Below are 11,038 nucleotides of genomic sequence, written 5' to 3' on the forward strand. Positions count from 1 at the left end.
GCTTCGGCTTGCAATGAAGTGGAAGAATGTTGATAATGGCCGAAGGAGGAAAAGACTACTTAGTCCTTTATGATTTGTATTACCATCATGTGTAAACATTAAGGACATAAATATACTTTTACCCGGGCTGCGTCCCGTGTCTATAAATAGATGAATAGTAACACCGTACTGTTCACGCTGAATTGTACTTTCACTCCCTCGCATCCCAATCTTCGAGCAACCCAAAGGTATCAATGTAATATTATGTTATTCTTATATGTTTCATGGAATATAATAATAAAAGAATTATTAAGCTATTGATATTGATTATCATGTTTATTCCTTTATATTTCATGTTTATTTATTGAATGATGAAGGTATGTCCTTCTAGACCTTCGTCTCATGAAGTATTATTCCCTTGGGGAGATAATGCTTTGAAGGACGAAGGTCTCTTACAATTAACAATTGTGTTGTCTTTTTCTTGACTTACAGTACTTGAGAACAAGTGGCCAACAGACATATCTTTTGATCAAATATATATCTTTCAATTAGTACTTTCTCTTAATTCATATTTTTTTCTTATACCAAGGTTCAATGTGTAGAACTTGCATCCTCAGACCTCACATGTCCTAAAGTGCATTGATCTACAAGTATTCATCACTTGTATGCACAAGTTTAGGGGGAGCAATTCTCTACACATTAAATCCTTGAGACTAACCATTCTTCAAGAATATGTTTCAATTGAAAGGGAAATTGAGTTTTGAGCAAAGGGAGCGCTTCCACTTCATATTCGTTCGGTATCCAACACCCTTGCTAAAACTCATGTACTTCAATTCCATATCTATATTGAAAAGGCCTCAAATTTTCTTCATTTTTGGTGCTTAATGCCAAAGGGGGAGAAAGTATTAGGCCAAAGCAAAAGGATCGCACTACCACCCAAACCAAAAGGATCGCACCACCACCCTATTTTCTGAAAACGTTTTAAACTATTTCTTCAGTGGGAGTTTTTAAATGGCCAAAGGAAAAGCATTTGAAAAAGGGGAGAATCTTTAAATCTTATAAATGCTCTTAAAATTTCATTCTTATTCCTTAGGCCATATGCAAATAACTTTGAAAAGATTTTATCAAAAGTTTGCAAAAACCATTACATGTGGTGCAAATGTGGTCCAAAATTACAATCATGTCAATATCACTCATATTCACTTAGAACTGCTTTCATTTCAGTAGCTTATGAACACTTGACCAATTGCAAACTAGTTACAATTTCATACTTCATATTTGCTTTGGTTTGTGTTGGCATCAATCACCAAAAAGGGGGAGATTGAAAGGAAAATGGCCTTAAACCCACTACAACCTTTTAGGCCTTCTGTGACATAATTATTATGTCACTAACTAGTGTTTATTTGTCACAGGTTATGTTTTGGTGACGTCTTTGTGACGAAAAAGTCATCGTCACAGAAGGTGCGTGTTAAATAGCCTACTATGACGATGATCAAAAAATCGTCATAGATTCTATGACGTATACCAGCTTCGTCACTAAATCTATGACACTCTATTTCGTCATAAGTGCCCTTGAAAACGTCACAATTCGTACTGACATGCATTGCCACGTGGCTAATGGTGATGATGTGGTATGTGACGTGGCAAAACCTTTATGACTAAAATATTTGTCATAGATTCGATGACGTGGCAAGTCACGTGGCAGATGACGTGCCAAAATTATTGTGACGAAGAATTTTGTCACAAATTGGAAGGTGTTGGCCACTTACGTGACAATGCATTTGTGACAAAAAATTTCATCATAAAATGTGATGACGTGTCAAGTGATGTGGCAAAGCATTTGTGACAAAAACAATCGTCATCGCAAGGAACACATCATATGCATTCATATCGTCATAGAATATTACACATCACAACAAAAATATCATATGAATTTGTTCAACACAAATATTTCATCTAGCAGAGAATAATATAACTTTAAAACATATATCTGCAAATCCTTTAACTTAAAATCCAAAACAAATCCAATAACTTCAACTCAAAGTATTAAACATTAAGCATAATTTAAAATGATCCGATAACTTCAAATCTAGAGCTACTGTTGCTAGCCACTATAGCAGCCATAAGGCTGCAGGTCCTATAGTGGTCAACCAGACTTAAGATGGAGGCACTTGGCCTCGATTGAAGCTTAATAGTAGACGAAGGAGGCTGTTATTTTCTTCCATCGACCTCTTCATACTATCAGTGGTCTCCTGAGATGCTTGTGCTTAAGCCTTCAAGGTTTCCACTTCTTCCTGAAGGCCATCTTTTTCTTGCTTCTCGATCTCTAGTTCATCCTGAAGTTGTTGAGCCATTGCCGAAACAGTTGTTGTGGAGCTTTTCTTGAAGGCAGACTGAAGACCAACATTGTGTAGGAACACACTGGAGCCCAGTAGCACATTAGAAACAACTTCTGTAGGAGATTTTGGTTGTTGTCCATCCTGAAATGGTGCTGCTACCATTTCTTCCATGTTAAATTGTGCTTTGGTATACAGAAACAGAAACAGAGATGTTAGAGTCGATTACTGCATATCTAAATGCTTTAGCAAGCTATACATATATTTAAATGCTAGAGAGATGTTAGAGTCGATTACATAAATAGAGATGTTAGAGTCGAAAACATAAATAGAAAAACAACAAGCTATACATTATCTGTTATTATTGTTCTGTCTATTCAGTACTTGATGAATATGTAAATGGACTTTTTAGAGAAAGAGCATGAGGAGCTGCACAATGCTCAAATAAGGAGGATTAGGATACTTGTAGGTAACGTAGCTACAACCTAAAATATTATAGTTTGGTGGATGAACTGTTAGTCAACTATTAACACTACAATAAAAATTATTTAGGAGACATGATCTCTAACTCCGCCTATGTTGATTGGAAGACTTCCTTGAGTCGTTTCAACATAGCCGGTCCCAAGCCCGGTAAAGGAGGAGGGTTGTGTTAGGTCCGGCAAACCAACGTAAAAAACCAGCCAAATCTTATGGAGATGAAACCACAAAGAAAACCGTTGGGGCGTAACCCTCTTAGCGACGCGCCATATCGGAACCCGGGTATGGTGTTAAATGAGCAAGGGCCGGGTCGTCACCCCTCAAGTGACGCGCTGCCTCTTGATCTGGAGCCGGTGATAAGTGAGCAAGGATCGGGTCGTCGCATCCTTAGTGGCGCGCTACATCGGCGCCCGGGTGTAGTGAAAAATGAGCAAGGGTCTTTGCATCTTCCTCGGCGGGTGCGAAGGGTAAGGAAGCTAGTCGAGCCAACTAGGGTCCGTGTAGGCAGTTGGAACGTAGGTTCCTTAACAGGTAAGTTACGAGAAATAGTTGACGTTGCGGTGAGGAGACGGGTAAATATTTTATGCGTTCAAGAGACCAAGTGGAAGGGACAGAAGGCGAAGGAAGTGGAAGGTACAGGTTTCAAGTTGTGGTACACGGGGACTGCAACAAACAAGAATGGAGTAGGCGTCTTGATCGACAAGAGCCTCAAAGATGGGGTAGTAGATGTTAAGAGGGTAGGAGATAGAATCATCCTAGTCAAGCTGGTCATTGGAGACTTGGTTCTCAATGTTATCAGCGCGTATGCTCCTCAAGTAGGCCTTAATGAGAACTCAAAGAGAGAGTTCTGGGAAGGCCTGGAGGACATGGTTAGTAGTGTGCCAGTTGGCGAGAAGCTCTTCATAGGAGGAGATCTCAATGGCCATGTGGGTACATCTAGCACCAGTTTCGAGGGTGTACATGGAGGCTTCGGCTTTGGGACTAGGAATCAAGAAGGAGAGGAAATCCTGAACTTTGCCCTAGCCTATGACATGTTTATAGCAAACACTTTCTTTAAGAAGAGGCAATCCCACCTGGTGACCTTCAGTAGTGGCCAACACACTAGCCAGATTGATTTCGTCCTCTTGAGAAAAGAGGACAGGCATGCCTGCTTAGATTGCAAGGTTATACCTGGAGAGTGTGTGGTAACCCAACATAAGCTTGTCGTTGCTGACTTCCGTTTTAAGATTCGTTTACAACGAAATAAGCATAACAAGGTCACTAGAACAAAGTGGTGGAAGCTTAAAGGGGATGTGGCCCAAACTTTCAAGAAGAGAGTTATCGAGGAGGGCCCTTGGGCAGGAGAGGAAGACGCAAATATCATGTGGAGGAAGATGGCGACATGCATCCGAAAGATAGCTTCAGAAGAGTTTGGGTTGAGTCAAGGGAACAGAAGGGAAGTTAAAGACACTTGGTGGTGGAACGAAGATGTCCAAAAGGCTATCAAGGAGAAGAAAGATTGCTACAAACGCTTACATCATGACAAGTGTGCAGAAAACATAGAGAAGTACAGGATAGCGAAGAAGTCTGCAAAGCGAGCGGTTAGTAGAGCCCGGGGTCAAGCCTATGACGACCTTTATCAACGGCTGGACACAAAGCAGGGAGAAAAGGATATCTATAGGATGGCCAAGATTCGTGAAAGGAAGACAAGGGATGTCAACCAAGTCAAATGCATCAAGGACGAAGCAAACCAACTATTAGTGAAGAGTGAAGAGATCAAGAACAGATGGAAGGAGTACTTCAACAAATTGTTCAATGGAGGGAATGAGAGTGCTACAATAGAATTGGACGAACCATTCGATGACAACAACAGGGGTTTTGTACGAAGGATACAAGAATATGAAGTTAAGGAGGCGCTAAAAAGGATGAAGGTAGGAAAGGCGATGGGCCCTGATGGTATCCCTATCGAGGTATGGAGATGTCTTGGAGACATAGCGATAGTATGGCTGACTAAGCTTTTCAACACCATCTTTCGGGCAAACAGAATGCCCGACGAGTGGCGGCGGAGTACATTAGTACCAATCTTCAAGAACAAAGGAGATGTTCAAAGTTGTACTAATTACCGTGGAATTAAGCTCATGAGCCATACAATGAAGCTATGGGAGATAGTCATTGAACACCGCCTGCGAAAGATGACGAGCGTGACCCAAAATCAGTTTGGTTTCATGCCCGGGAGATCAACTATGGAGGCCATTTTCTTACTAAGACAACTTATGGAGAGATTCAGAGAACAAAAGAAAGACCTGCATATGGTCTTCATAGACTTGGAGAAGGCTTATGACAAAGTACCCAGGAGTGTAATGTGGTGGGCCTTGGAAAAACACAAAGTAGCAACAAAGTACATTAATCTTATTAAAGATATGTACACTAATGTTGTGACAAGTGTCCGAACAAGTGATGGAGACACCGATGACTTTCCAATTAACATAGGACTACATCAAGGGTCGGCTTTGAGCCCTTATCTTTTCGCTTTGGTGATAGATGAGGTCACAAGGGACATACAAGGAGTTTTACCGTGGTGTATGCTTTTTGCCGATGATGTGGTACTTATTGAGGAGAGTAGGAGTGGTGTTTCTCAAAAGTTGGAATTGTGGAGGCAGACGCTGGAAGCAAAAGGTTTTAGGCTTAGTAGGTCTAAAACAGAGTATATGAAGTGTGATTTCAGTGCCATGGGGTATGAGGATGGCGATGTTAGTCTTGATGGGCAAGTGGTACCCAAGAAAGACACTTTTCGTTACTTAGGATCAATGCTTCAAAAGGAGGGAGACATCGATGAGGATGTCAGTCATAGAATTAAAGCCGGATGGTTGAAGTGGCGACAAGCTGCGGGTGTCTTATGCGACCACCGGGTGCCACACAAACTAAAAGGCAAATTCTACAGGACAGCAATCCGGCCGGCTATGTTGTATGGAGCAGAATGTTGGTCCACTAAAAGACGACATGTCCAACAACTAAGTGTGGCAGAGATGCGTATGTTGCGCTGGATATGTGGCCACACAAGGAGAGATCGAGTCCGGAATGATGATATACGAGAGAGAGTAGGAGTGGCGCCAATTGAGGAGAAGCTTATGCAACATCGCTTGAGATGGTTTGGACATATCCAACGAAGACCTGAAGAGGCACCAGTGCATATCGGAATAATTAGGCGTCCCGAAAATGTGAAGAGAGGTAGAGGTCGACCAACTTTGACGTGGACAGAGGCTGTGAAGAGAGACCTGAAGGAGTGGAATATTGACAAAGAGCTCGCCGCAGATAGGAAGGGGTGGAAGTGTGCAATTCACGTGCCAGAACCCTGATTGATAGTTTCGCTTTTCCTCCTTAATCGTTTGACCTTTTCTTGTGTCCATTTTAGATCTTGCTGGTCCTTGTGGGTTTTATCTCTTTTATGTGTTTCCCCGTTTCGTTGTTTTCGGTTCTCCTTTGCCTTTGTTTCCCTTTTCTGTTCTTTGGGGGTTGAGCTCTGAGGTTTTCATACGGGGTTTCATCTCTAGCCTACCCCAACGTGCTTGGGACAAAAAGGCTTTGTTGTTGTTGTTGTTAGGAGACATGATCTCTGATTAATGGAGGCAAGCACACGTAATAACCACCTCTTTAAATGGTTATGGGTGTTCATTTGCAGCATTACACATTCATAGATTATTCAACTATGCACATAAAATAAAGGTTGTTTCATAATCAAGAAATGTAAGTGAACACAAATGAAACAACCTGGGGCAACTATATGAGGTAACAGAGATGATAAACTGACTATATTGGCAATATTACACATTCATGTATCATTCAACTATGCAGATAAGTAAACAATGGTTATTTTCTTACCAATATAATAGCCTTTGCAATGTAGGACTGAGAGCATGTGCATTGTTGATACTGTACTTTTTTACGATTAAGTTTGTTCTTCACACAACTTTCCTGTGTATCAACTAAGCTTGTAAAAATAATATAGACTTAGAATAAGTAGCTGGAGTAAGAAAAAACAAACATATGATGTGGCAACAGAGTAAGTAATCATGTCAGACATAGGGTTATGCAGAAGACACCATTCTAGATCATGCCACACGGCTACAAACGTGAATACCACCCAGATACTTAGTAGCTTTCTTTGAGAAACACCAAGAGGAATGTATAATTACATGTAACAAGAGTGGTCGATCAAACAAAGCAACACAGACTAACAAGCAAAGAATCGTGAAGCTATAAATAGACATAACAGACCAACAAATTTAACAAGCAAGACATAATACAAACATTTTTCATACATATATGTGGCCACTATTTTCAATATAAATTCAGTTTTGGTGTGCTGTTCTCTTATTAAAGTTGTTCGGAGAGTGCACAGACCTTGAAATCAAGCTTGATAACTGCTTCCGACAGGAGAAAGCTTTGAAGAGAAAGACAAACTATGAAGAGAGCAAGAAATTTAAAGACCAGTTGCAGGCTTACAAAAAAGAAATTGCAGAGAAAAAACAAGGAATAAGAACTTACAAAACATGAATACCACCCTCTCATGCAAACTTAGCAGCTTGAATACGTGGCTCTGGCCTTTTGTTCCCTTCAGTGATTTATCTTACACAATTAGTGTCAAATATAAATAATTATAATTGTATAGACACAGACTATTTTTATAAGAGTAATGTTGCATATAACTAAACATTAGTTGTGATAAAACATAATACAACATATGAATAATTGAGTTCAAATTGAAGTTGTACACAAATGGGGTAAGTATAGGTTCTCAATATATATTTGTGACTCGCCAAAATCATTCATGATATTATCCTAGTAATGATAGATATCGCAGTCCAAAAAGTTAAGGTGCCCACTTGCCTTGATTCCAGTGTGGTTATCACCCTCCTCCTGTATCTGGGAAGTAGGTTGTGCAACAATATCCATGTTTTGGATGGGCTCATGGTTTGTGGCAGTACTGGAACTAGGTTGGGTAGGAACAATAAGGTTGTGGGTCAAATCATGGTTTGTGGCAGCACTTGAACTGGGCTATGTAGAAACATTTAGGCTATGGGTAGACTCTTGGTTTACTTCAATAACTCTTTGTCTAGTGACTCTAACTGGTCGTTCCTGCACAGGTGCCATAATTCTTTTATTTCCTCTTGTTACTTTTGTTGACATCTATTCACCATCATTGGAGATGTGGGTAAGGACACCCTTACGAGCTTGGAATTCCAAAATATATGTACAACACAATAAGCATCAATTATATTCAGTACGAGGGTCTTCGGTACATTTAAAATGTAAATTAATAAATGAAAAATGTATCGAACACAATAAAGAAGATAATGTAATGCATCAATTATATTCAACACTCGATATCTTGTGTCAATTTCTTGGTTGGTCCAAAACGTTATATATAGAAGGATAAAGTTCTCCACCCAATGTTATAAACTCCTAAACTTGGATTAACACCACCCAATGTTAAAAAAACATCATGTCTGGTTTGACAATGAATAAAATCGACCTAGCTATGCCCAATTGAAAAACTGTATTCTAAAATAGTGAGCATTTGCAATTGGCGCATATAGCCAAGAGAAATAAAGCTACAAGCAACCTTATTAGCAGGAAATGCAGGGAACAGTAGACACACAAGCAACATCTTAACCGATCACACCATGGTAGTACGCAAGCAGCTAGATACTAAAATAGCTAGAAGTTTCTAGTATATACGTGACATGAGCAGCTGCAATCTACATCATGAATCTACCTAGATCCAAAGCTTATGGAGGTTCGAGGTTGGGCATGAAGCAGTTAGCGTGGAGAAGTCGCCGTGTGTACGCCAACGACAGCGAGCACCTTCTCCCTGTCGTTGGTGGATAATTTGTCGAGTGAGGACGCCGCTGAAGGCTCAGAGCGAGCCATTCGTGCGACCACAGTGGAAGGCAACAGTAGGCGGAGGTTGCGGTAGGGGATGACAGAAGCTGCTAGTGGAGACAGTGAAGGCAAAGGAGGCGGCGCTGCAATGGCGAGGACGAGTCAGGTGATAGAGAAGAGGAGGCGACAGATCTCGTGAGTTGCCATGGCCATGAAGGAGAAAATGCTTCCCAAACCTAGATCCCACTGCTTCACGAAGTGACGAACAGAGAGGAGCAACTAAACAAAATTACCTTCGGAATTTCGTGGGGAGGTCACCGGATCACGGCAGCCGACTGCTATGAGGGAGGGTGAGGAAGAGAGGTTAGGTGAAGAAGATAGGTATTAAATAGCTTCTGATGCAACTAATAAATAGCAATGATTTTGCTGCCGATGCAGCTCAGTTTTGTGTCTGAACAGAGCTTCTAATGCAGAGCTTCCGATGCAGCTAAGTTTTGTGTCTACCAAAATGTTTGAATCAATTCTATTTCATTATGTTTGTCATATGGGCATCTCATATCTGTAAGGATATGATGAGTATTACACCAATTTAAATTGTGTGATGCGTACTCTACCAATTGTAAAAGTTCAATAGAAAATAGGTGAGCATGGCAGGTTGTTTGTTGTCTTTTTTCTAATCATGGATATTTTCTTCCATTCTGTTCAGCCAACCTTGGTTTTAGAAAACTTTATACCACTAATGAAAATTATGCTCATTGCTAGCCGATCAAGTGTAAGAGAATCTCAGGTAGACTTCCAAACATTATGTGATAATTCAAATCAATTAATACATATCATTTTAGACCCAGTGATCCCATCATACCAAACAGATCATAAAAACTACAAATGCTGAAGGAGTAAAGGATGATGAAAACTGAGGCTCTAATGAATAATCAAATGGTGTAATGTACAAAGAATTACTACAAACACAAAGCATGCCATCAGTTGTAGTTTTAGGGCTGCAAATATGTAAGGTAGACTTTACCCTCTCCAAATGGTGTAATGTACATATGAATACTGCAAATCTAAAAATCTGTAAGCGTGTCATCTAGTTTTATCTTCTACTCACCTTGCTTTTCTGATTTATTAGTGTTAAGAATTTCAACATTGATTATATTCTATTATTGTTAGCTAAAGTGAGACCAGAGACTTATGTTTTTGGCTTAAGTTTAGTAGTGATCACTTTCCTATATGAGGCTTCAGGCCATTCGTCATTCGCTTTTACAATAGACTTGGAAATACCGTACAATCTGCCTCATATCAGTCTCAGTGTGCTACAAACAATTCAGAAACTGCATTGTTCATATTCATTTGTACCCTGAAACTATTGCATCAATCTTATAATAAATGACAATCTTGCATTCCTAAGACAATTCAGAAGTACGTGCCTCTTATTGGAGTACCATAAAGCACACGCTACAAATAAACTATCCAATACAACCTTTGCACGTGACTGCTTGAATGGCCGATTAGCCAGATATGTAAGACATGGAGCAGTCAGCCCTTTGATAGCTCACTACAGGAAGCGACTTTGTCGAGGAGATAGAAAAGGGACGAAACTTGGAGCTATCAAATCCGAGAGTGATTGGAATTTACCTGGGGTTTCCCTTGTGCATCGTTGCCCCTTCCTCCCTGGAGGCATCTGCGCCAAATCGGATGGAGAGGCTGAAGGACTGGAGGCTACGAATCCGCTAGTGCCAAGGATGGGAAGGTGAATTAGGCACGGCAGGGAACTGATTTGGCACTGGTGATTGGTGGAGGATTTATCGGATCTCATAAACGTGGAGGGGGGTTGTTGCCGTTACCATTTTTGGTGGAAAGGCTGCTGCCATTTTTTTAGGGGCGACTAAATGATTTTTTTTCCTCTTCCACACATTCTATTATCTTTTTGTAAGGAATGCAAGGCAAAGGCCTAGTAGTATAATGACACAACTATCGAGAGCAGTTAGTTATTAAGTGTTTTGTTTTAGTAACTAAAGGTAGTTTATGTGTATGAATGACTATTACGACGAATGAGGTTTCATACAATTGTCACAATTATGGTGTACAAGAAGCTATGACGATTTATTCTTATGACGAACCCATATTATCATAGATCATCGTCACAAAAAGTATCTTAAAATGGGTTATGACAGTTTTAATGACAGTGGTTATTTTTTTGTCATTAAACTTAGATGTCTCATAGAAATCGTCATAAATAAAGCGATTTAATGATGATTCTCACTCGTGTCATAGCATATTCGTCACAGAAGGTCACATTTGTTGTAGTGACCATTTCTTATATTTTGGTGCTTGGTGACCTTCACAACCATTTGGACTAACTAGTTTGCCTAGTCTCTGATTCA

At 40.2% G+C, this 11,038-nt stretch overlaps 1 protein-coding gene across 8 annotated transcripts; it reads right to left on the minus strand.

The window, feature by feature from the left end:
- Window positions 1-1,901: 1,901 nt before the first annotated feature.
- Window positions 1,902-10,552, minus strand: LOC103649887 (uncharacterized). Of its 8 annotated transcripts, none has more exons than XM_035960996.1 (6): window positions 10,290-10,552; window positions 8,948-8,989; window positions 7,317-7,397; window positions 7,173-7,231; window positions 6,651-6,743; window positions 1,902-2,500 (listed from the first exon to the last, which is right to left on the minus strand). In XM_035960996.1, exons 1-6 carry the CDS (start codon window positions 10,468-10,470, stop codon window positions 2,474-2,476), a joined length of 483 nt encoding a protein of 160 aa, XP_035816889.1. In that variant the 5' UTR covers window positions 10,471-10,552; the 3' UTR covers window positions 1,902-2,473. The 8 variants fall into 8 exon arrangements, 5 of the variants coding, with proteins under 5 accessions (XP_035816889.1, XP_035816888.1, XP_020396695.1 ...); XM_035960995.1 differs by having other exon boundaries at window positions 8,948-8,992; XM_020541106.2 differs by lacking the exon at window positions 8,948-8,989 and having other exon boundaries at window positions 7,317-7,383.
- Between the last annotated feature and the right edge of the window lie 486 nt (window positions 10,553-11,038).

This window comes from Zea mays, chromosome 7 (assembly GCF_902167145.1).
Source record: "Zea mays cultivar B73 chromosome 7, Zm-B73-REFERENCE-NAM-5.0, whole genome shotgun sequence".
Lineage (NCBI taxonomy): Eukaryota > Viridiplantae > Streptophyta > Magnoliopsida > Poales > Poaceae > Zea > Zea mays.

Bases quoted from the DNA above. Each gene is read 5' to 3' on its own strand.
- LOC103649887 (XM_035960998.1), bottom strand. From the start codon at position 10,470: ATGAGATCCGATAAATCCTCCACCAATCACCAGTGCCAAATCAGTTCC. The intron at 8,993-10,289 runs GTAAATTCCAAT...CCTCCCTCATAG, and splicing joins ATGCACAAGGGAAACCCCAG to CAGTCGGCTGCCGTGATCCG. The intron at 2,501-7,316 runs GTAAGTTCTTAT...TGTATACCAAAG, and splicing joins GAGGGTGGTATTCATGTTTT to CACAATTTAACATGGAAGAA.